Here is a 25,919-nt window from a genome sequence, read left to right as displayed (position 1 = left end):
CTCATACATACATGCAGGCAAAAACTCATGCACATAAAATATTTAAATATATACTAAAAATACAATGGTAGGACTGGAAAGATAACTCAGTAATTAAAATCTATCTTTTAATTTGTTGCTCTTGCAAAGGATCCGGGTTTAATTCCCAGCATTCATATGGTAGCTCATAACTATTTATAACTCTAGTTCCAAGAGATCCAACAGGCATACACATGATGCATATACATGCATTTAGGTAAAACATTCATAAAGTAAATAAATCTTTTTAAAAATGCATTGCAGAGGAATGGAGGAAGACACCCAATGGTGATTTCTGACTTCCATATACATACACATAAACATATATACATGCATCCTTTGTACACATGCACACAAAAAGACTTTCAGGGTTGATGTCAAATAAGCAAAAACACACATGAAAATCTTTTGGGAAGCATATTTTAACAAAAAAGATTAATAAATGGCATCCATACTGCTACTTCCTTTTCCTGTATCCAAGGCAGACATTAGTAATCAATCTTAGCACTCTGATCAGCTGTATCATCGCATCTTAATTCCTCCTACCAAACATTCCAGGAAGCCACACCAACAGATCAGAACCGTGAAACCCAGTGAAATGTTTATCCCTTGACATCACGAGCTCTAAGTGATAATGCCATTATGGAGATCCCAGCAGGCCCAGACAAAGCTAGGTCCCCAGAGTATAATCCTGGGGTCCTGATTCAGCCCAGTTACCCAAGGATTGTGTATCAGCTATCAGTTGCCCGGGCAGCCTCAAACTGTTGTTACTCCCTGCCCTCCCAGGACTCACATTCATTGTGGGCAAGGAAAGTGTCAGGGGAAAGGAGCGGCCATACAGGGCATGGGCCACATGGTTCATGCTCTCTATGGTTGGGACTGGAATTCAGCTGGGCTGTTTGTTTGCAAAGGACTTTTGCCTCCCACTATCCCACTTGGCACCCCTAGTTCCTCTTTTGCCTATTTTAGTTCCCCGAGGATCCCACTATGGCCAGGTCAGCCGTGGGGCGCTGCCCCAGCTCGCACTCAGGAAACCCTTTTCCAGGAGGTAGCCTACTACCAGGACCCAGGTTAGCAAAGATGACCAGCCCTCTGCAGCCCTCTGCAGCCCTCAGCCTAGCTGCCTCCTCCAAGGTCTTCCTCAGGGGAGCAGTTCCTGAAGGAGCCAGCCTCTGCCTGGGCTCTCAGCTACCTCATATAGGGAAAATACTGGTCAGACAGAAGCAGGGTAGCCCCAGGACTGCTCTTTGGAGAGGCTAGTCTGAGACCCACCACAGTACTCCAGCAGGGCCTGCTCGGTCTACAACAGCCACCAGTGGCCCTTTGGCCTGTCAAGACGTCCTTGCTGCATCAGAAACCTTTCCTACTGGTCCATCCCATCCCCATCCCAAGGAGAGCTTTACTAGAGATAGGCAAAGCACCCCCTGATTTCTGCTATACCTCCTAAGGATGAATTAGTTCTTCAGAACATATGACTTCTCTTCCTAGGCTCCTGCTAATACCAGGAATCCAATATGGCTTGGAAGACTACAGGGCTCCTCCCTCCTCCTGGAAGCTCAGTTTCCCACTGCGTCTCATCACCACCCCATCTCTCGCCCCCAGGGCAGGACACCTCCATTCCCAACCCCCAGACCTTGTCCCTCCACAGCAGCAGCCAGGTCGTAGGACCCAAGTTCATGGATGTAGACAGAGCCTGGACCACACAAAAACTGCATCAAAAACAGGAAACCATGAAGCTGACGTGCCTGCACTTGCAGGGTCCAGAAGAGAAGAGACTAGAGCCCTGCAGAAGGAAGCTGGGCAGGAAGTGAGTGGCTGTTCTGCTGGGGAGGTTGGGGGGCTCCTCCCCTTTCCACAGAGCAGCGGCCAGACAGGGGCTCAACAGTCAAATTCTTAGAAGACATCTGGGTGGCAAGGTCTGAAGCTTAGGGCTGGAGGCAGGCCAGCCTCTCCCAGGGGATAGGCTATACTCATCTTATAGCTGATGTGTGGGTTTTTTTTCTTTGACAGAGGCCCCAAAACAGCTGGCACTTCCCCCACTCTAGCCTGGTGCCCCAAAAGCCAAAAGAACAACACACTCTATCTATAGTAACTGCATAGAGTCTATGGCAACAGATGGGGTGGAAGAGGGGACCCTGGGGACAAAAGAGGAGTCATGGTTTGGGTGTCCTGACTACCCCAACAGTCCTGAGATGATACAGAGCCTTGAGGAACTCCAAGCCGCAGACATAGCTGGCATCCCACAGGGGCCTATGCTCTTAGACCTTACCAGACAACCTATCCAAGTTCCCAGCAGGCAGGTTACTGCTGTGATCCAGCCTGGAACTGTCCTCTGTACCCCCTACCCATGCACCCCAGGCAAGGAGTGGGTTTCTTCCTGCCCGCAGGCCCTGGGTATGAGCTTTCCTACCCAGGTCCAGTTCACTCCTGCCAGGGGAGGCTGCAGGAAGGGGGCGACTACAGCTTTTCCAGTGTTGGGGCTACCATCCCATTGGAGGCTGAAGGGTGACTTGCCCAGCCTCACCCCCCCTCACTCTCAGACATCAGCTGCGCAGTTTCTACCTCAAAGGGACTGTCTTTCCTGTTCATGCTTTAAATCCTTCATGAAGGATTCTCCTTGTGTGCCCGGGTCATGCCAGACCCTGGAGATGGGAACCAAGAGCAACATCAGACCAGGGACAAGTTCTTTTATGTGCCTGCAGGTCACCCTGAAGATCAGTGGTCAGGGCTGGAAGGATCCCCAGGCCCTAGATGCCCCCATCCCACACCCCCTGCACCCCCTACCCTCAGGGCCTTAAAGCTAATGCCTACCATTCACTCCTTGCTGTATACAGCTGTTGCCACGTACTGTTTTTAATAGCATCTCTTTCATACTAAGAAGTAACCCAGTATAGATAGGACATCATGGAGGTCACCTGGTCATTGCCCCACACTGAGCAGTGGGACTGGTGGGTGATGAGGACAGGAAGGCCAGTATCCACTCACCTTCCCCATCGGCCCTTACCACCCTTCGTGTACGACGTGGCTCAAGACACAGTGGCTCCTAGACACATCTACTTCCTGTTTCAGAGCCTCTGGCCACAGAACTCTGCAGACTGCCATACAGGCCATGAGAGCCCAGAGTCACTTAAACTGTTGACAGACCCTCAAATTGCTGGCAGGCTGTTGAGGAAAGTTCCCCTCATGGGGCATAGGCAAGCCAAGCTCCAGAGTCTGGGGAACAGAGTCAGGCCAACAGAGCATCCTTCGACAAAACAGCAGGTCAACCAACATCCACAGTGGGGCAGGAGTCTCTGATAGCTTGTGTCCCTTGCCTCGGAGGGTGGCAAGGTGGTTACCTCGCCCCATCTGGGTTGCTGGTTCCCACGAAGAAAAGCTGCTGCCAAGCCGGACACTCTGGGACTTCTTAAGTCATTTGGCATCTGTGCTGGCAATGTGAAGACTCTAGGGAGCACTGGGCATCCCAAGATCTTGAGGACAGCAATGAGCAGTCCAACATCTTCTCCCCGCCCCGCCCCAACCCCGTGTAGCATCCAGAAGTGGTCGCAGGGAGGGTCCACACATCTTGTGAAGCAAATTCTAGACTCAGATCAGGAAGGGGGGGCTGGGGTCAATGCCTAAAGGTCTGTTTAAAAGGCCAGCCATAGATCAAATGCACCTGCCCCTAATCCAGGTACCATTGTCCGTGGTCCCCAAGCTGGTTTAGATGACTTCAGAGTTAGGGGAGTCAGGGACTGGATCTGTAAAAGAGAGGACAAAGAAGTGAATATGGGGGGTACCTGCATCCCCTTGTTCAACTCTGCACCATGAAGACTCCCCAATGTTGGGGGGCCCTGCAGAGCCTGCAGTTCTAATGTGTATTAGTCAGGGTACTGTAAAATCTGGTGACACTCACCTAGGGATGGAAAGAAGACATCCCCAGGGCCTGGAGGAGACAGAGGTGTGCTGGGGTCAGAGAGTAGATGCCGTCCTGATTCCGAAGGTTGCCGCTGGGCCACATAGGACAGCGGGGGTCTGGTCTTTGCCTCGGGCACCCCTTGGTAGGGTGGGGTGTTCTCAAAGCCTGGGTTTTCAATACCTTGGGCGTTGCTGCGAGGGAAGCAGAATTAGGGGTTGTCAGTGCCACTCAGAGAACTTCTATCCTTCCTGACTCCCCTTTCTTTTCTTCTCTTCCTAGCAGAGACAGGGGTGGCCTGTGAAACCAAGGTTCTAGTGGGGTCACTGGTAGACCTTCCTTTGGCATATCTGAGATGCTGTCTCCTTCAAGCACATTGTAGGACAGGGACCAAGCTTCCGAAGGTGACTAATTTCTAAACCCATCCAAGCCAGCCCAAGCCCAAGCACAGAGATAACATTGTCCTGACTGTCCGTCTCCGACCCCTCACCCCCCAGAGCAGCCATCGGCTTGTTCATGCCTGCTTAGCCTGAGAGTTTTCTCATGGAATGCCGGGCACAGCCAAGCCATCCCCATGCACTGGGCAGGGCCTGGGTCATGGGCCTCCTGTGCATTTGTAATGTCTGCCCCAGCCAACTACTTCTGCTCCTGCTCATCCTCAGCCAGGGTGGCCACTGAGACCCAAAGGTGTCCACTAAAGCACTTCCAAACAGGGGTAAAGGTGGCACACAGAGCAGCCCACCAGGCCACATGTGCCAGATGCTGTTCTGATCCGCTGTGTCATGCTGAGCAAGGGCCCCACATCACACAGAAACACCCCTTCCCTGATGTCTGGGTCCCAGAAAATTTCTCAAAGTCACTGTGGGCCTTACCTGTCCATCGTCACCAACTCCTGGGCACCTACAGATAGACAGAAAAGCTGGTCACAGGAAGGAAGCCTTCTGCAGGCCCCACCCCCTGCATTGGGAGCATGCCCAGGAGCCTGTACTTTTTCCTGAAGAGTCCCAAGTTAAATGAATCTGTCTAGCAGGTGGACGCAAGGCACAGCCACCTTTGTGTACCAATGAAATACGTATGCCTTTTCCACATGTGGGATGATGTTTGGCCCCAGGTTTACACTTTTCCCTGCAGCCTGACAATGTCACAACTTGAGAATCTAAGTTTCAACCAAAGGCCAAGTCCCCACGTGTGCTGACAGTCGCTTCCTATTGGGAAGTTTACCTCTCTGGTCTTAAGTCACAGCTTGTTAGGTAGAGGGTTCAAGGTCAGCTCCTAAGATTAGAAGGTCCGTTCTTTCGTCAATCTCCATCCCATCCCATCCTTTCTGTCATTTTCTCCCCCACAAGCCACTGCCACCCTTGGAGGCCCCCCTAAAACTGCCCATCATCCAAATGCAAGGACACCAACTTCCCTCTTTCTTGCAGCTCCCCCCAGCCTCTCACAGGTCCTTCTGATAGGAGGAGGTTTGCATGGGGAAATGGCCTGGGGGAGGGGCATCGGCAAGACAAGCACAGGGAAGTTGCACAAAGTTCCTGAAATCTAGGTCACTTCTGCTGACAGAGTGACTCTGTGTCAGGCTGCCTGGGCCAAGCCCGTCCTCACCACTTTGCTCTCGGGTAAAGATGGCGACCTCCACTTTAGAGTTGAGGGATGCCGAGCTGCCCGTCCTTTTCTCTTGTCCCCAGCCTGCTAGTCTCCAGGCAACCCAGCCCCCAGCCCAGCACTCAGGAGCTTTCTGCCCAGAGTGCTCCATGCACTAGGACCTAACCTGCCACTGGCCTTCTGCAGCCCGAGTGCTGAGACTTGCTGGTTGCTTCTGGTTCCCGACACCCACAGCTGCTACTCTGGGGTCTGTATGGATCAGTGGCTCCCCAGACACCATGGCCTGTCCTTCAGAGCTCCGCTGGTCTAGGCATTAACATTTCTGACATGTGTTTCTGTTGCTAAGTCTGAAGTCACAGGATGGATTTGGGGAATCCCATTCAGAGGCAGAGATGAGACTTGGAAATATCTGCGCTTTAGAAGATAATTTTGTTTTTTTGTTTTTTCAAGATGGGGTCTCACTATGTACTTCTAGCTGCCCTGAAACTCACTATGTAGACCAGGCTGACCTCAGACTTAGAGATCTGCCTGCCTCTGCCTCGCGAGGGCTGGGATTAAAGGCGCATGCTAGGAGATAAATTCTTGTCCCCTTTCCTGTTACTGTACGTGAGACATCCTTACTCTGGGACAGTAGCAGGCTACAGAGCAAGGCTGTTCTCCAGAGTCACTCAACATGGCATGAAGCGTAGCCCATTCCAGCCCATTGTCATCACAGGGCTAGTCCCTAAGTCCAGGTCGCATGCTTTCCTGGGACAGATGGGAAGTTGGAAGCCAGTATTTAGACTGAAGGTATATGGTAGAAGTGAACTGGGATCTGTGTCTTCAGAACCCCACATGAATGGTAACACACACATCACATGTACACACACGTGCGCGTGCACACACACACCATCTCTGTTCCACTAGGTCCCATGAGCACAGTGGGAACCCTGTAGATGCCCTGTAGGAAGGTCGGGCCCAAGAAAGGCTGCGTGAAGCCCCCAGCACACTTATAGCTGCCAGCCCAGAAGGGTCTGCTTCCCAGTCCTTGGTCCCATCTGACCACGTGACCAGACACTGCTGTGGTCTGGGCAAAGGGAAGAGAAAACAGAAAGCACCTGGGAATCCATCCGGAACCTAGCCTACCTAACTCGTTATCTCCCTGGCTGCCCACTCCGCCATTTCTCCCCCTCCAGAGCCCTGGATTCCTCCTTCACTCTAATCTGTCACGGGCTCCATGCTGCCCCTTTAGGGATGCCCACGGGCAGGCTGTAGTAGGTTTATAACTGGAAGAAACCGTCTGAGAGGAAGGGTGAGGTGGCCACAGCCCACAGGGGCTCACTGGGGGCCTCCAGGAAAGAGGGTAAGGGGATGGCAGGCTGATTGAGAGGTGAAGGGGAGGGCAGAGGAAATCTGGTGTGACCTGGTGACAATAGCCTTCCCTCAATTACCTTCTGCAGCTAGGCAGAGGGAGGAAGTGCAAGAACGGAGCTCCCCCTACCCACTGGGCTCCCACCCCTCAGAGAATGTAGGCTGAACGAGGCCATAGGAGAGGCTGGGACAGACAAGGAGCATTGTCATCCAGAAAAGGTATGAGACTGGTGTTTGTGGCCATGAACTTGAAGCCTGGCTCCACTGTTTATTTGCAGTGGGTTTCGTTAGGCAAGTCTAGGAACCGCCCCCACCCCCAGTCTCGATTTGTCCGTCTGTAAAATGAGGATAGCAATGTCCCCTATTTGGGGTGTTGTGGTGAATAAGTGAAGCACAGATGTGACTACTTGGCATAGTGCCTGGCAGGGTGACCTCTCCGCCACCTCAACTGGGGGCCACCTCAGCTCTGCATTCCCAACGTCTTATGACATTCGGCCAGTTAACGTGCAGAGTCTGAGCTTTTGTCTGTGGAAGGAAAGGGACAACTGAAGCTCCAGCTAAAAGCTCCGCTAGTTCTCACATCCCAAAACTTGTTTCTGTCCCAGCAACTGCTGCTCATTACAAAACAAACCCACCCACAGAGACAAGCAGGTTTCTAAGAGATCTCTGAACGGCAGCATCCTGTAAACCAGTTTGAGCTAGCCCTGCCATTCAGTGTGGTTACCTACTCATTCATATGGAGTGCCAAGCCAGCCCTGTCTGGGCACTGAAGCCGCTGGCAGACGTCAGGCCCGGAAAGAAAGGCATATGTAGGTGCCCTTCTCTCTCAGCCACAGAGTTGGCTCCTTGCAGGGTTGCAAGGTGGGAAAGGCCTGTGCAGCCCTCATGTCCCATGCTTTCCCTGACCTCACAGCCAGGAAACTCTACCACCATCCCAGTCAAAGGTACGTACGGCGATGAGAGGCCACCTGCCTCTGCTTATAGACCAGCAGCAGGATGAGTGGCAGGCAGAGGATCCCCACGATGCAGGCACCCGTGGCCAGGGCTGCAGCTGTGATACCTAGAAGGACAAAAGCAGCAGACGTGAGGGTCCCCTTCCCACTTCTCCTGAAGGGAAACTGAGTCACAGAATGACACCTCCCTACCCCAGAGGTGGTCAGATTCTATTAGATGGGAGAAGGGAGCTGGGCAGGAATGGAATCCACATAGCATTTGTGGGAAGGTTCCCAAGCTCTGTGGGTACAGACTCTGGTGGTAGGTATGTGGGCCCAGCTACCCCCAAAGGCTTAGGACACCTTTGTAAAGCCACCCTGACTACAGTTCCCTTTATTCCAAGGGGCATCCATTGCAGAGAAAGCCTAGTCTCCATCTGGAGCCAGGCTCTTCATAGGAAGATGATGAGGCACTGGAAGAAGTAGTTGTCGGGGCTGGAAAGATGGCTCAGAGGTTAAGAACACTGGCTGTTCTTCCAGAGGTCCTGAGTTCAATTCCCAGCAACCACATGATGGCTCATAACCATCTGTAATGAGGTCTGGTGCCCTCTTCTGGCATAGATGTAAATGCAGGAGGAACACTGTATACATAATAAATAAACCTTAAAAAAAAAAGTAGTTGTCAAAACCACACCCATGACATGTGCCAAACAAACCCTTTCAGAGCAGACAGGATGAGAGGCCGAGGCATCTGGGTCCCATATCCAGACCCTTAGTGACCTGAAAAAGCCAGGAAGATCTAGTGACCTCCTTTTAGAGACAGCCCTGTGTCCCCCACCCCATGGGACACAGGGAAAGGAGGCCTGTTGCCTATGACAGGGGCAACTCCAAAGAAAAGAGAACAACCCCCTGACGTCCCACCTATAATGGAGAACTAGACCACCCTGGACCTCAGGTCATCTACCAAAAGGCCCTCCATACCAAATGCGAGTTCAAGGTCAAAAGGAGCCCAAGTGATGAAAGCCAATTAGCCACAGTGTTGCACAACAGTGAGGATGTGATTCCTCGCACGCTGCTGTCATTTGCTTTTAAAGATGAATGTTTTGCTGCAATGAAGACAAAATACTCCAGCCTTACCAGGAGTGGTGGTGCACGCCTTTAATTCCACTTTGCACTCAGGAGGCAGAGGCAGGTGGATCTCAGAGAGTTCAAGGCCAGCCTAATCTACAGAGTGAGTTCCAGCACAGTCAGGACTACATAGAGAAACCCTGCCTCAAGAAATAAAAACAAACCCTCACCCATCCTTTGTGGGAATCTTTGATCTTTCTAGGGTAAGAACCCTGGAAGCTTGGCACGCGTGCGCGCGCACACACACACACACACACACACACACACACATACCAGTTACAAGAGAATAAAATTTGCCATAAGAATTAGAGAATTGGGCTATGGGTGTAGCATTTGGCTAGCGTGCATAGCCCCTGAATTTCATCCCCAGCACTTGAGATAGGGAGGAGGAATACTAGAGAAATGTCCTTTAAAAAAAAAAAATCTTTAAATAACCAAAAACGAAGGGGCTAGAAAAATGGCTCAGTCAGTAAAGCGGTTGCTGTGTAAGCATGGTCACCTGAAAGCTGGCTCTCCAGAACCCTTTTAAAAAGTCAGGTATGGTCATGTGTAGCTGTCAGCTGAGGTGGTGGTTGGGGTGTGTGGAGATGGGAGAACCCGTGGAAATCACTGATCAGTCAGTTTCGCCTAACTGTAAGCTATAGAGTCAGTGAAAGAATCTTCCTCAAAAACTTAAGCAGCAAGCAATTAAGGAAGATACCCAACATCAACCTCTGGTTCTGCATGTACACATAACATACATGCACACACAGAAATGTAAACACATTAAAAAAAAAAGTCTCTTCTTTCCCCTGGACCTGGAGCCCCTCACATCCCACAGTCGTCCTCTATCTAGATTTGGTCTTATATTATGGGAACACAGAAGAATGTTCTCCCGACCCCCAAACACAGTTTGAACATCTCTCTGTCTACACAGAGACCCACTTCATTCTTCCCAGGGCTCTATTATATACAACTTGCCCCAAATGGATGGAAACATCCCTGTCTGGTGGGGACATTGTTTACTTCCATTTTCAACAGTCCTCATACTGCAACAAAGAATCCTTGGGCTCAGATTTCTGCTCTCCCAGGCAGTACATCTGGACCTAAGCACTTAGCATTAAAGCCCTGAGCCACAGAGCCACAGACCATCCTGTGCGTGTTTTCTCCTAGGCTGTTGCAAAATCATCTCGGAAAGGGCCATGCCACTGCATGAGCCCCATATCGTAGGGGGTTGGTTTATTTCAGTCCATCTGCTGACTCCAGGAGTTTAGCTGGGAACAGACGAGCCCTTGGAACCACAATCAGAGTAAGGCCATTTCCTTCCCAATTTGAGCCTTTCTCTCTGCCAAAGCATGGCTAGGATCTCTTGTCATGGGATCAGGTTCACCTCCAGAGAGCTCTAGGAGCCGGATATGCCGTGGTCTATTTGCTGCCTCTGCACTTTATTTGGGAACAAAGGCCATTTTTATCCCACTGTAAGGCTAAGCAATGTGGAAGCATAAATGGGCTCGCAGTGAGGTGTATGGAACCGAGCAGACCATTGGCAGGCACTTCAGAAGTACCCATTGGTATGGAAACAGTACCAATTGCTAGGCGAATTTCAAAGGACGTTCCAATTCACAGGAAAGAGCTTCCCTGCTGGTTTTAATGCGGCTGCATCTGAACACGGAATATTGAAAGTGAAAACGGTCCATAATTCATGCCATTCAGTGCGGCTAAACCCCATCTAAGGACCTTACTGTGGGAAACCTGAGAAGCTGGCTGCAGAAGCACTCTTCTCTCATCCCACAGTTACTAAGCAACTCGTGGCACAGTTAGCCAGGTGCTCACAACCTGCCTTGGAGATTTGGCCAGGACCTCCCTGCCTGACCCTCTTGTCTGCAAGTGGCAATCCTGCCCTCTATAGTTCCTTTGGTTTCACTTCCAGAGCCTGTTTCCTTATATGCTGGACTTGTCCAGGCTACTGTTGGGGTAGGCTCTAGAGGCATGTATGCGGGCCCGGCTGCCCGCAGAGAGTTAGGACACCTTTGTAAAGCCACCCCGACTGCAATTGCCTTTACTCCAAGGTGCGACCCATTGCAGAGAAAGCTTAGTCACCATCTGGAGCCAGGCTCTTCCTGGGAAGGGGATGAGACACTGGCGGAAGTAGTTGCCAAAACCACCCCCACGGCATGTGCCAGGTCCTCTCAGAGCAGGCAGGATGGGAAGGCCCAGCTTGCTCAGTCTACGTTCAGGGCCTGCCAGGTACCCTGTGGGTGTGTACAACGGAGGCTAAGGAAAGCATCTGGCATATCCTGCTGTATACAGGATGGGAAGGGTACAGAGACAGGCTGCCCCGCCCTGTCCTGATCTCAGGGGAAATCCACAGCCCCTCGGCAATGCCTTGAAATGTCAGCCCACACCTTGGGCAGGCTCCTTCCCCTCCCCAATACTTCCTCTTACCTGAAACACACTTGGACTTGGTCCTGGTTTAATCTAAGCTACTCTCCTACAAGGTAGCATTTAGCTACTCAGACTGGAATTAGAAAAGGGGAAAAACAAAGAGCTTGCCTGGAAGCATCATTAACAGGCCCAGCGAGTGCCACGGTTGAGCGCTTGTGTATGAGAGTTGAGGTTGGGGCCTTCCAGAGTTAACGAACAGTGGAGAATAGTGCTTAGCAGCTGGCCCTGGGGCCTGTTTAGCAATAGCATGGGTGGCCAGGCAAAGATTCTAGAAATGTGTTCAGAAACCCACCTGTGTGTACCATCAGTTCCCATCCCTTAGCACAGGGACGGACGAGTTGCCTTGGGATGTTAAGCCTACTGTGCATCAAGAGGAAATCGGTACCCACACCTCCCTGGTGATGGAGCTACCCTTGCATACTGGTGGCTGACTGCTCAGCGCAGTCTTCACCCCCTCCCTACTGTTTTGTTCTCCAGCTCCCTGGACCTGAAACACACATGGTTCCCATCCCATGCCCTAGGTAGCGTGTGCTTAGATAACGTAACATGACATAGGTAGTCCCGTTCCTCAATAGAGAAATGATGCAGAAAGCGGTAGTGCTCCCCAGACTCTCCACATACACTCCCAAATGTCTACCCAGGAACCAACTCAGGTTTAGTGGCTAGTATGGAGACTGCGTGAACCAGGAATGTGGAAGGGGGCATCAGAGGTCACCAGTCATCCCCTGCCCTCAACAACCGCAGTGGGATGGAGCATGTTCTTTTGGCCCCCAACAAGACACTTCACTGGACAACAGCTCAAGGAAGCCAGAGCCAGAAAGCAATGTCACAGCTCCAAGAATTGGCAAGGGTTTAAGACATCAAAACCCAAGGGCAGAGAAAGGCAAACCACCTTGGAGGTCAAGTTTACACTTCCACCTCCCCCTTGCGTTTTCTTCTAGAGTCTCGGGAGTAGGAAAGTCCCCAACCTCCTTGGCCTGTCCACTTCATACTTCTCCAGTGCTCTCCCCTCTACCATCTTGTCTCTCTGTCCCCCAAGATTGAAAACATATGGCTTCTTTCCACCAAGTCCCGTTGAAGTTGGGTGTGGTGGTTCACACCCAAAATCCCAGAACTTTGCAGGCAAAGGCGGGAGGATTGCTGCAAATCTGAGGCTAGCCTGTTCTACATAGCAAGTTCCAGGTCGTCCACGACCTGCCTGAACCTCATTCCCGCCCCCCCTCCCCCGCTCACGACGTGCCGGGCAGTAGCGGAAGTAGCAGTTTGCAAAGAGAGATTCTTGAGGAAGAAGCAGGGCCGGGGTGATTGCTCAGAGTGAAGGAGCCATGGGGAAGTGACCGTCGCCCATGCCCCACCACTCTGTCCCTCAAACACATACATGAGGGCACACAGTATGAACTGTTTGGTGGGAAGGAAGAGGATGCTCAGAGGGGAAGTGAGGACAGCACCGTGGCTTGGTGCTGCGGACATACTGGAGCTCAGCAGTGTGTTGCAGAAGGGCGTGAACCAAAGGCCTCCCTGCCACACTGGTGTGGCTGACCCTCACTCAGTTTTGTACATGGTGGGGTTGTTGGTTGGTTTGAAAATCTGTGTAATTTGACTAGACAGTTACTTTGGTCTTTGAGGCTTCACCCAAGGCTGTTGTTCGGCTGGCTCAAACCCTCATGCATGAGGTCAGGGTCAGGCTTTTCCCTTCTGCCCCTCCAGAGCCTAAGCAAGAGATAGCTCACACTAGATGCCTGATAAACCTATAAATTACAGCCCTCTTTTTGTGGAAGTGGGGGGCACCCTAAGTAAGACATGTCCCCTTGCCTACTATATATGCCACAGGGCATTCGCCAACAAACCTCTATGTGTCCAGCCTCCCTCAGAGCAGAGCCCTCCAACTCTCTCTGGGTCAGCACCAGGGCTGGCAGCCACCCTGTACTCTGCATGCCCAGTCCCCATCCATATGCACAGGAGAAGGGCTACAGTCAATGGCCTGCTGTGCCGCTGGGCAGAATGGTGATCCGTACTTCACAGAGCAAGCAGTGGCAGGGGCCAGGGCTTCTGGGGCCACAGTCAAGAAGGAGAAAGAGAAGGAGAATAGAAGCAGCAGCAGAGAGAATGGGGGTCTGTGGGTTTATGGTCCTGAGGTTAGAGTCCAGAGCAGGGTCCGGGCTCACGGTCAATACAGAAAGAACAGAGTCCACAGAAGAGACGGCGGTGGGGGGCGGGCATCCTTACTGTCACTCTCCTGCTCATTAGACGGGTATGCGGTGCATGTGGATGGTGAGTCTTTGCCTGTGGGAACAAAGAGAGGGCTGTTAGGCGAGTGTGAGGCTCATGGGGTCATGGAGGTTGGTCCGGGCTAGCGAGTCCTCTCTTGTCATAGGAATCCATGCTAATGCCTGCCTGGCAATGCTGGCCCCTGGAGTCTGTACACTTATGCATGTGTGAACACATGCAAGTGTAAGCATATGAGCACGCACGCACACACACACACACACACACATGCACACACACGCACACACACACATTTTCTTACCCTGGATGTTCTCATGCCACCTTCTAAGGCAAATGGGTACCTACTGGTACATCTCGATTCAGTCAGGTCTTGCGTTCTCAACTGGGAAGGCAGACAGATATATACACACCTCACAGCCATTTAGCCATGGTCAACTCAAACTAAGTACACAGTCAGCCACCCTATGGCCTTCATTTTCTCGTGAAAAGAAATGCTACCAGTTTAGGCACATACACCCTCTCACATGAAAAGGTCACTCTGCCACAAATAGAGGCACACACAGGCAATCACGTGTCTGCACCCACCCCTTACACAGCCAACATGCCCTTGAGCGCCACATCACTCATAGTCTCATACATAGTCAGGTGGCAGAGATGCAGACACCTCCTCCCCCCACCCCCAGCCATAGGTATTTGTCCAGAACGCTCACCTGTCTGTACCTGCAGCTCCATGTACCCGTAGAACCGTTGTTCTGGGTGGTGGTGCTTGACTTCTAATACCTGACAACAGTAGATGCCACTGTCCTGCAGGGTCACATGATGTATGGTGATTGAGAAGTTACCGTAGTGGTCGAAAGCTAACTCGAGCCCATGGGCCTGGGCCTGGTCATGGCTGGCGTTGGCCGTCTGGTGGCCTCCATGGTGTGGACGACGGTGCTGGGCCGTGAAGTTGCGTATGGGCCGATGTTCCTTGCATACTTGAACCTCACTTCGTGAGCTGAGGTACCATGTCCTGTAGAAGGTTGCATCGTGCCCTTTGGGCACAGAGCCCAGGATCCTGCAGGTGAGGGTGACGTTCTGCCCTTCAGGACACACGTACAGAGAATACGGGGTGGCGACCTTGAAGGCTGCTGCCAGACCTGCTCAGAGAGAGGAAAGCCTCTGTCACCTGCCTGAGTGGGTGCCACGCCTTGGCACCCTCAGGGTGAGGAGAAAGCTTGACTTCAGTCCCTCCCCAGCTGTAGACCCTGGGCAAGTCAACTGACCTACTGACCTCCTGAGCCTTGGTCCCTTGCTTAATACACGTTCCATTCCCACCTGCATGGGAGAAGATGGGGCAGAGGAGAGACCTGAGCCAAACAACAAACTAGCCAGCCAAGATAGGGTCTTCTCCCAAGTAGAACATGAGCCCTGGTTCCAGCCCCATTGCGGGCAATGGCTCCACCTTGGACATCCCTCCCCTGCATAGGAAGGAGGTCCAAAGGAGAATGAAAGAGTTTAGTCTTTGGCCACACTCCTGGAGAGTAGCAACATCTTCTGCTCACCCCCGCTCCTCAGCCAGGCCATACCTTCTTCCAGTTCCTCCTCACTGAGCACTAATCAATACCTGCATGGGCAGGGCCAGTGCCAGGTGCCCTACCTCTGCTTGGGAGCCAGTGACCCAACTGAGCAGACAAACCTGCACTCATCCAATGTCTGGGTTTCAGAGACTTCCAGGGATGGGCGTGGCCCTTCTGGAAAAGGGGTGGGTCTTTGGACTTTGAATGAGACTTCACAAGCGAGCACTTCTACCTAGGCATGATAGTAGAAAAAGCAGTGGACACTCGGAGCATCTGAGGGACAGGGATACACGACAGGTCCTCATCCATGCACCTCATCCATCTTCCCTAAGCACAGAAAAAATCCTCTTGCTCCCATCTCAAACCCCAATTCCTCCGTTGCTCAACCTGATGGAGCATGGAGGCATGTTTTTTTGTTGTTGTTTTGTTTTTTTGTTGTTTAGACAGGGGCTAATGTATCCTGGGTTGGCCCCAGACATACTATGTATCTGAAAATGACCCTGAGCTAATCTTCCTGTCTCTACCTCTCAGAAGGTGAAATTTTGGACATGTGCCGCCAGCCCAGCACAGGGTCTCACACCCAGGGCTTCATGCATGTTGGGGAAATGTTCTACCCACTGAGCCACATCCCTAGCCTGGACCCAGTATTTTGAGACTAGAATCTGAGCCAGAGCCCCTGCTCCACTCCCTAACTGTAAGCCTGTCCTCCCCCCCCCCCCCCGGTGAAGAGAATGACATTCACTACAGCACAGGCTGGGAGAAGAGAGGTGGGGTGCAGAGGGTTCTGACATGAGAGGGGCTCTGGTCAGCACACCTTAGCATTGCTTTGCTTCTCATTCATGTTGCAGGGACTGCAGGCGATCTGGTGGTCAGGGGAAGAGGGTTTAGAATACAGAGAGTGTATGAATGGAGGGCCGGGGTCCTCACTCAGTCAGAAAAATGTTTGCCTCCAAAACATGAGGCCCTGGGTTTGGATCCCTAGGACCCTAGAATCTGGGCGTGTTAGAACAGGCCTGCCTGTAATTCCAGTGACGGCGAGATAGGAGGTAGAAAGAGCTGGATGCCGAGGACTTGCTGGCCAGCCAGCCTGGACTTGGTGACATTCCAGAGCAATGAGAGACCCTGTCCGAAAAGGTAGGAGGGACACCAGCCACCAAGTTTCATGACCGGAGTTCAGTCCACATGATGAAAGGAGAGAATCGATTCCAGTTCCTGCAAAGTTGTCCTTTGCCTTCACACATGTGCCGTGAAGTGCACACACACACACACACACACACGTACCTACACACAAAATAAGCACATAAATGTTTTACAAGGTGCATAATGACACCTGAGGGTGTCCTCTGACCTTCGTACACTTGCGTGCACGTGTGCACACACTGTCTCTGTCGCTCTCTCTCTCTCTCTCTCTCTGCCGCATCCAGAGGTACCACCTTGGACCTCCTCTGAGGCTCCCTCCCTGCTCTCAGAGCCCAGGAGCGTTGGTACCAAGCTGGGAACCCCTAAAGTTCTCACAGCCTAGCCCAGTGCAAAAAGCAGCAGCCTGGTGTGACTTTTGGAGTTGAACCAGGACACCCTGGAGTCCAGTGACGCTGAGTCATCAGGCTTACTGGAAGACAAAAATAAAAACATGGAGAGAAGGGGTGGGTGTTAAGGCCAGGAGAGGAATCATTCGCACGAGTGTCCTGAAAAGTGTTTTCTCTGTCGTTCAAGAAACACTTCCGAGGACAGGGGCCAAAATCCAATGGAGTGGAGAAGCTGGCTTTAAACCCTTCCCCACAAAAATCCGAAAGACAAGTAACAGCTGATGATCTAGTGCTGGGGGGCTTGTGTATGTCCACGCAAGTATGAGGGGGACAACGATTCCATGGCCCCAGAGAATGCCCGTAGGAGAGGAGCGTTAGGCCTACGAGGTAAGGAAGACAGACAGACAGACAGACATTCCAGAGCCATCTCCCAGCTCTGTTCAGACACAAAAGAGATTTCTGGAATGCTGTGGCCAAGGTGAGTACAGATCTCAAAACTTCTTTGGGGAGATACCATCTCCTTTTCAGGCAGTGACAGGCCCAGGAAGGGAAAGTGGTTTGGCTGAAGTTGCAGAGATTCTGGAGACCTCGTGTAAAACAGGCTTCCCAGAATGGAGAGGCAGTGACTATGCCCAGGAGTCTGTGTTGCATGTGACGGCCCAGGAGAGTAGGGTTGGATTCTTCCCCCTTCATTGGTGAGGAGACTAACTCCAGAGACAGGGTCTTGCTTGCTCGCCATCCCACAGCAAGGGACCGCTGGAGACTGACTTCAGCCCAGGCGTGTGTACTGTCACAAAGCCGGGAACTCCCCTCTCGCCTTCAGACTTTGCATTTAATTCTTAAAGTAGGGTTTTGTTGTTCTTATTGTTGTTTGGAATTGCTAGCATTTAAAAAGGCATGGATTTGTGGCTCTGGAGAGTTTGCTCAATGATTAACAGCACTGGTTGCTCTTCCAGAGGACCTGGGTCGAATTCCCAACACTCACATGGTAGCTCACAACTGTCTCTAACTCCAGTCCCAGAGCATCTAATGCCCTCTTCTGGCCTCCTCCGACATGAGGCATTTACATAGTAACAGATATATATGCAGACAAAACTCCCATACCCATAAAATAATTTTAAGGGGGGATTTAATAGGAAAATTTTAACTCCCAGTTCCTCTTTGAAAAGGCGAACAGCAGCTGGCTATGTCTCTGGTTTTATCCACACCAACCCAAGGTCCCTGTATAGACTGCATATGGCAGCTAAACCCTGGCTCTGCCAGATACAGGAGGGGGCTACCTAAGAAAAGGGTTTTCCCCAGACATCCACAGAGGGAGCCACACAGCAGCAACCCCAGCCTTCTTTCTCCTCTGATCAACACCTCCAGCTTGGGAGCCACCACCATCCTTGCAGCCAAATTCAGTTCCATCAGTATTTGCCTAGCGCACAGCCCCTAGGAGCTATTGGGAGGGCAGGCAGAGCAGAGACCACAGCTGCAGGCCTGCGATGGCTGAGGGGCACAGAACAAATGGCAAGACATTTAGAGGCCAAAGGCGTGGACGAGGTGGGACTCACGTGTGGCATGAGTGTCCCCTGAATTGTGGGGAGACTTGGCAACTGGGGGAGGGGCGCTAAACTGAGAGCGGTCAGAGCCCAGGCAGTGGTACTTCCTGCTCAGGTCTGCACCAGAGCAGACGGAAAATGATCCAGTCCCATTTTATTTTCAAGGGGCCATGGAGAGAGCAGGGTTCAGAGAGAGCAGGAGATTAGGGGGAGGGGCTTGGCTCCACCCCACCCACCCAAGGTCATTCCCAAGGACTTCTCATTCCCAAGGTCACCAAAACCGCTACCTGAGTTAGAGGGCTGGAGAAGCTGTACTTGGATTGGGGTTGGGTTGAAGGGTATTCGGATTTTAGGCTTGAGGGTCAGGTAAGAGTGGGCAGAAAAGACGGGGTTTGTCCTGAACAGGGGGGGCCAGAAACATCCCTCATGTCTGAATCTCAGAGCAGCTGGTCCCTGGGGAAACACTCTGGCACACAGGGCGACAGAAAACAGCACACAGGCATGCAGAAGGGCCTGGGCACATACCTGCGTACACACACACACTCTTGGGCCTCGTGCAATGCGGCTGGAATTATAATTACTTGTCAGGAGGATGTTGCTCAATGTCCGCTGCAGATCCCTTAGGCCACCTGGTTTATTGTCAGAGACCAGGAAAGTGGGTGGGGAGGAAAGCTCCTGACTCTAGGGTAGCCAAGTTCACATGGGACAGGAAAGTGTCCTAAGTCCTGGCCTGACTGAGTGTGTACCAGGGAAGAACACGGCCTTTGGGGACCCCTGATCCCTCACTTTGCCCTATTTACCACTAAGAAACACCACCCTATACATGCAGGAGGGGATTCTGTGAGCTAGGAAAACTCCAGATCTGGGGACTGCTATCACTCTGTCTTAGACAGCAAGATTCCTGGGCCCTGGGGCCTCCTAGGCTAGGCCTTTGCTATGTGGACCTATGCAGCTGCCCTTGAGAGAGTCCCGTGTCTGAAGCCCTTCAGCTCTGCTCTCAGGTCCACTTCTTTTTACTCTTATTGTTTTTAATTGTGTGTGCAGAATAGCATGATGTGTGTGTGTGTGTGTGTGTGCATATGCACACACACACACATATGCATATGTACACATGAATGCAGGTACCCACAAAGGCCAGAGCCGGAGCTGGGATTATAGGCAGTTGTCAGCTGCCTGGTATGGAGAATGCTGGGAACTAAACCCAAGCCCCCTGGAAAAGCAACCAATACTCTTAACCCCAAACCATCTCTATAGACCCCTCGGGTCCACTTCTTATATGTTAGGCACTTTATTCTAATGTGGGTATAATCTCCTACTCCATGTATTTTGGTTTTTAAAGAATTATTGTTATTATTTATACTTTTGTGGGGTTTCTTGTTCGACTGGTTCTTAGGGGTTAGTTGGTTGGTTTTCGGTTTTTTGAGACAGCTTTCGGCTATGCAACTCCTAGTCTAAAACTCACTGTGGCCCAGGCTGGCCTTGAACTTGCGATCCTCTTGTTGCTGCCTTTTGCCTTCTGAGCGTATTACAGGCAGGTGCTCATTCTCCTTTTCAAGATAAACTGCCTAGAGAAATAGAGCGAGTTGCTTGAGGCTCCTATGAGTGAGCTGAGACCCTGTCACACCTTCAGCAGGCAGACAGGAAGAGCACTCCTTCCAACCACCCTCCCAGGGTGGGTGGAGCCCACATTTCATCTTTAAGATGACCCCAAGCTGACCCCTAGACTCAGAACAACTGTTTCTTCTGCTCTTCGGACCCAAACCAGAACATTCTTTCATTCCACAAATATTTAGCAAGATCTTAACACGAGTCAGGCTCAAGGCAGAGGCTGTGGAGCTCAGGGCTCCCCAAAGAAACAGCCCTTGCTGCCTTTCCTAGCCGTGGCGTCCAGCTGCAGACAACAGAGCACAGTCTCTGCCGGAGAGTTTCAAAGGAACCCTTACTTGGCATCCTCTCCCTCCGGTCTTGTTTTTGAGGCCGTCACCTCTAGACACACCAGACTCTGTGGGCGTACAGGGGATGGGTGTGTGTGGGTGTGGACAAGCTTTCGTATTGTATATTTTTTTCAACAGAAGCTAGCTTTACCCACAGTCACCAAGGCAACCCCCCAGAAGTTTTGGAGGTGGGTCCAAAGTTTTGGAGCTTGATTGGTCAGGTCAGGAAAGCCTCGCTCAGACAGCTGAGGTCTGTCCAGCTGCAAGCCTGCCAAGTAAACAATTATTTGACTGTCTACAGTTGCTAGTCTTAAACTGAGGAAAGAGATGGGAGCTCTGGCCTCCCAGGCATGGGAACAGGTCCCAACTCAGAGGCCCCATTTCCCAGATAGTCTCCAGGTGCCTAAAGGGAAAGGCTGGGCTATATCATTAGCAAGAGGTACTGTACAGAGGGAAACAGAGGCAGGGTCCAATCAAAACCCAGAGGAAGTGCCCCAGGGTGAAGGCTGCAGGCTGAAGCCAGCAAGTCTGTGCAGGGGGTTGTCTAGCTAGGGAGGACAAAGGGTATCTCAGATGTGTTTATTGATCCCTGCCCCAGCAGGAAGTGTCCATTCACATGGACCATGGAGGCTGGGAAGGGGAAACAGGGCTCTATGGGAGGAAGCCACACTTCCAGCACCTTGGGAAAACGACCTGCATCCAGGGATAGAGGCCCTAGTCACTGTGCCTCCTGGGGAGGGTCTGGGCAGTGGGCCAGGGCCCTGGCTTGGGAAGACTCTTCTGAAGGATTCCAACCCAGACTCAAGGCCTCTCTGAGGAGGACTCAACCTCATGGCCGCTATAACCAGGGAGACTTCCTAAGATCTGATTCCATCCATGCAAGGGGCTCCCTTGGTAGGATTGTCCTAAACCCACAGACACGGACTTGTTATTTAATTAATTCCCAAGCCTGTGAAATAGGAGCTTGGGTTAGGAAGCCAAAACACGAAAGAAACCTGTCTATAGTCTCACAGAGAATATGTTGTGAACAGAATTCTAACCCCAGCCTCTGGGAGCAGATGTTGTCTCTAGAAACCAGAGGCAACCCGAGATTGGCTCCACCTCCTTCCCACAGATGGACAGCCGGCCTGGCCAATGAGGGCTTAGCTTGCCTGGCAGTATTAATAACTCAAGTAGTTTTACTTTTGATTTTACATTAAAGAACACGAAATCATAAAGAGAGACATTTGGTCCCCGTTCAGTGTTCTCTTAGCCCCGATTCTATCAAAGAGAGAGAACTGATGCCCCTATATCATCAAAATGTCCCTTTTTTTTTTTAATTTTTACTCCATTTATTTCTACAAAGAGACAGCAACAGGCTTTACATGCTGAGTCTGATCCAGCTTAAGTTTCCAACTAACATTTAATTCCCTTATTTGGCTTGCCAATGGGGTTCTTTTATATGTTCTCTTTGTGGTCGATGATACCAGCTTTCCACTCGTGACATTTGACTTAAAATTTCCTTTAAAATTTTTTACTTTAAAGAAAAGCGTAGATTTAAAGGAAAAACAAGCAGGTAAATGTTCGTCAGCTATTACGTACAGCTGATGGGCAAACGAACCCAGAACACACCAAGGGGAATTACCCTCCCCGGAGAGCAGCAGCCATCTGCAACTATATGTCACCCAGCCTGTTCATGGCCCGGTTGGGGGAGGTGTGTGCTTGGGGCCCCATGGTGAGGGAGTAGTGCAGGTAGTACTGGACCCAGTGTCTCCTTGGAAGCTGAGACCCTAGATAGAAAGGCCAGTGGGAGGGCTTGGCTTGTAGCCGAACATAGCAAGTTCATGACTGAATGACTAATGGGGAACGTGGCCCTTGCTTCGCTCTGGAGGTGGTCAACAGAGAATGGGCTGGATATGCAAACGGAGTGTGAGAGAAAGCCCACAGAGAAGCCCGCACTGGGCCAGACTGGCTGTTGTGACCTCATCTCTAGAGGACTTAGGAAGAAAACAACAGGAACCCCATGGCCATTCAGACTCTTTTGTTGTTGTTGTTGTTGGTGGTGGTGGTGGTGGTTTTTCGAGACAGGGTTTCTCTGTAGCTTTGGGGCCTGTCCTGGAACTAGCTCCTGTAGACCAGGCTGGCCTCAAACTCACAAAGATCCTCCTGCCTCTGCCTCCCGAGTTCTGGGATTAAAGGCACCTGACCATTTCAGACTCTTGGTTCAGATGGGTAGCTAGAACCAACCTGGGCATCCTTCAGGCATTAGCAGTCTAGGAAATGCATCCCCAGTGATATTTTCCCATGGCCTTCTCTGTCCTGAATGTTCATCGGGGCTCTGTAGGCAGTAAAAACTCAGAAAACCACTGGTATGGGAGTCCCCAGAAACCAGGAGAGGACCTACTACTGACATCACAAAGACCAGGCATCATGGGAGGTTTCGCCCATCAGCTCCTCTACACAGCTGTGTCTAAGGGAGGCTGGATTATTGCCCTGTAGTATAGATGGAGACTTGATCAAAGATACTATGAAGCTTGCCCAGCTCACATAAGGCCAGATAAGATTTGAACACAGGTCTAACTATGAAACAGTTAAGCTAGAGCTGAAGGAAGCCCTGCCATGCAGCTATACCCCAAACCCCTTGCTTAAACATCAGGAAGGCCATGGTCCAACCAGTCCTTCAAAAGGGATCCATAGCTGTCAGAAGCCACTGCTAATTTCTGGCAAAGGTCAATAGTTGCCTTTGAACCTAGGACCTCAAGTCCAAAACTCAGCCAGTACCAATAGGCCATATGGGCCCTGAGGACCCTCTGTTTCTCCTGCTTGGGCCTAAGATCCTGTATCCTGTAGCTTCCATCTGGTACCCTTTTCCTAGATCCACAGCAGGGAAACGCTACCTTGCAGTCAGCCTAGCTCAGTACTCTTAGAAGTTTCTGGCCCCTGGGCATCCCATGGCGTGGCCATCTCTAGTCTCAGGCTGCTGGGCGGGGCTTATAGATTTCCTAAGAGCTGACCACTACCGGTCAGAGGCTTGCAGCACTGAATTTACTCAATAGGGCTTTGCAGCCTTGTTTACCATGAAAGGGAAGCCAGCTGCCAGTCTCCCACACCAGTGCCTCTGTGTGAAAGGGGCTCCTGGGTCAGACTGGGGACAGGCAAGATAGTAACTTCCTCAAACCTTAGGAATGCTGTGCAGAAGAGATCCTGAACCACCTGGAATTTGCTGGCTCCTGGCTCCCAAGGCAATCCTCCCCCACTCCCTCCACCCCCATCTCTGCCCATGACAGGCTAGGAAAGGAGTGTGTTCTGTGTGCTTCAAGTGCCTCCTAAGCTCTGACCTCTGGAAGTCGCCCCCCCCACACCATGCAGACTCCCATTTCACCCTGCCCCAAATGCCATTCTGCCCAAGGCAACCCAGCACCTCAGCTGACTGGTGAGTGTCCTCAGCCCCCACACCTCCTGACCACCATGTCTGCTATAGGGAAGAGAAGGAAAGCACGCATGGTGGTGTTTATAACCAAGGTTATAGCCAGCGCTGAGGTCAGAGCAGCTCAGGCTAAAAGACTCCTTCGTCCCTTTCCTGAAAGCCACCCAGAACCCTAATGACCTCCCTGAGCTGAACCATGGGGAGGTGGCCCTCAGCTCACCAAGTAGATTGAGTAGCCAAAAGCCATGACTGTGCAGTCTCCTGGGTTTGGGGGCACAGTCGGGTGCAGATGCCCTGCTTCCCTCAGGGCCTCTTTGCTGTTGAATGTTCTGCAAGTTGCATCCCTCTACTCCAGATCTCTGGGACTTAGCTCTTCAAATTGGGGCTGATAGGGAAGGGACAAGAAAAAGAAGCCTCGGGGAGTCACTTGAGGGGAGGGTAGCCTGCAGTATATACAGTACTGACCGGCCTTCTTGCCAGCCCCTGTCCCCCATTGCTGAAAGCCATACCATTCAAGGAGCCTTGACCTTGGTGCTGGGCCTTGTAGCACCCCCCCCACACACACACACCTGTACCACCCCATCCCTGCCTCAGTCTCTCCCTTTGAATGTCAGGGATCATCCAGGCCAGGGCTCACGTTATTCTGTCTGCAGGGTGTGGGTGCCTTCTTCCTTATCAGAGGTCCAGGCCTGCCTCCCAGTGTTGATAAGAAGTTCTCTGTCTCTCCTCCCTTTCCTTCTGTCAACTTTCTTCTTTCTTTTCTGATCGGTCCATTGGCTCCCTCTGGCGAGCCCACCACCTTCACCCGGATACTTCTGACTCCGTTCGTGACTGTCATTTTCCCTGCCTGGACCCTTTCTCCAGCTTGCAGAAGTTACTTGTGTCCTGGGTTTTCTGAGCAGGGAAGGAAGGGACAGGCAGTCTCCAAGAGACACCCTTGGCTACCACCTGGTCACCTATCAGAATATCCCCTTGTTCTTTAAGCTCTTCTGCTCTGGGCAAGTAAAGACCAGGCTCTGGGGAACCGCTGTGTCCTGGGACAAGGTAAAAACTGTGACTCTGGATTTTGGAAGTGACACCTCCCTGTGTGTGGTTCTTCGGGGAGTGTCTGTCCCCTGTCTTCCCCAGTACACTCCATACTGGCTGCTCAGCAACAGTTTGGTTAAATGGCAAGACTCACTGATCACCCAGATGGGTCATCAGAATTTCAATATAGAGCAAGAGACAAAACTGCCCAGATCCGGGAGTGTCCATCAAAACTCACCCAAGAGTGTCAAAGGGAAGGGGTACTGGGTTCCAGCACCACACCCCCCAAGTCCTCTGAGACTCTGGAGCAGGAATCAGGGAGATTCCCCAGGTGTCAAAAGCCAGTCAACAACCACTAAAGAAGCGGGGTGACTCTCTCCATGTCCCTTTCCTGCCTTGCAGAAGCTCTTCATGACCCCTGCTCCGGGCCCTCTGGCCAGGGAAGTGTCGCAGGCAGTCCCCTAGAGACACCTTTGCCTGCAGTTTTGGCAGCTGTTAGCACCAACAGATGTGCTCAGCCACCACTACACCCTGCTGGACTGTCCCAGCAGCCTCAGAGCAGCGGTAGGGTGGGGATCACCGCAGGCTGAGGGGATTCAGGGCACTCCCATCCTGCCTGGGTCCCTCCACCCTACCGGGCTGTACTCCCAGGCGCTCTTCCCCTGCCCCGCCGCCTGCAGACTTTACCTCTGGATGCAGTCAGGAAAAGAGCGAGGAGCAGGGTCCCACAGCGCAAGCCGCGGACCTCTGGGACCGTGAGGACACCCATGTCGCCGTCGAGCCGAGCAAGAGCAGACACAGACTGCTGGGGTGCGCGTGGAGCAAGCGGGGCTCCAGGAGTGCAAGGATCTTGCTGTACACACCGCCTGCCGGAGTGAGTGCCTGCGTAACGCACGCCAGCTCCCCGCCCAGCAGCGCCTCCGGGGGGCGGCAGGCGGTACTGTGTCTCCAAGTAGGTTCAGAGTCCAACCAGCCACTTCCCTCTGTAAAGACCTTTCTACTGCCTCTCTCGGTGCTTTTCAGAGGTTATGCATGCCATGCACACTAAGGAATGAATCCCAGTCTAACCCGGCCTGATTTACAGTTCGCATAGTCTGGAGGCTGGAACTTTGTTTCCACAGGCTTCAGCACGTACAGGGTTAAGTTCTGCTGCGGAAGGAAGGAAGGAATGGATGGGTGTGTGGGTGTAAGGATGGATAAGTAAGTGAAATCTGTAGTCCACAAGGAGTTCAGCAAGTGGGAGGGAGATTGGCCTTCTCTGCGCTTGTATGCACTGCAGTTGAGATACCCTGGTACACCTGTGCCTGCATGCAAACACACCTGATAGGCGGCAAGGCATTCACCAGGCC

The 25,919-nt window shown here is 51.9% G+C and overlaps 2 protein-coding genes across 4 annotated transcripts in view; one reads left to right on the top strand and one right to left on the bottom strand.

Moving 5' to 3' along the window:
* The window catches only part of Cdh23 (cadherin related 23), a 368,288-nt gene that overhangs the window by 304,963 nt on the left and 37,406 nt on the right, over window positions 1-25,919 (top strand). The gene's annotated exons all lie outside the window — the stretch shown is intronic.
* On the bottom strand, window positions 87-25,388 carry Vsir (V-set immunoregulatory receptor). Of its 2 annotated transcripts, none has more exons than XM_048451723.3 (7): window positions 25,258-25,388; window positions 14,286-14,714; window positions 13,576-13,632; window positions 7,818-7,925; window positions 4,786-4,813; window positions 3,914-4,107; window positions 87-3,758 (listed from the first exon to the last, which is right to left on the bottom strand). In XM_048451723.3, exons 1-7 carry the CDS (start codon window positions 25,337-25,339, stop codon window positions 3,721-3,723), a joined length of 936 nt encoding a protein of 311 aa, XP_048307680.3. In that variant the 5' UTR covers window positions 25,340-25,388; the 3' UTR covers window positions 87-3,720. The 2 variants fall into 2 exon arrangements, with proteins under 2 accessions (XP_048307680.3, XP_085535801.2); XM_085679675.2 differs by lacking the exon at window positions 25,258-25,388 and adding an exon at window positions 14,841-14,901.

The sequence above is a fragment of the Myodes glareolus genome, chromosome 18 (assembly GCF_982192425.1).
Source record: "Myodes glareolus chromosome 18, mMyoGla1.1, whole genome shotgun sequence".
NCBI classification, from domain to species: domain Eukaryota; kingdom Metazoa; phylum Chordata; class Mammalia; order Rodentia; family Cricetidae; genus Myodes; species Myodes glareolus.
This window is presented reverse-complemented; position numbering and strand designations above follow the sequence as displayed.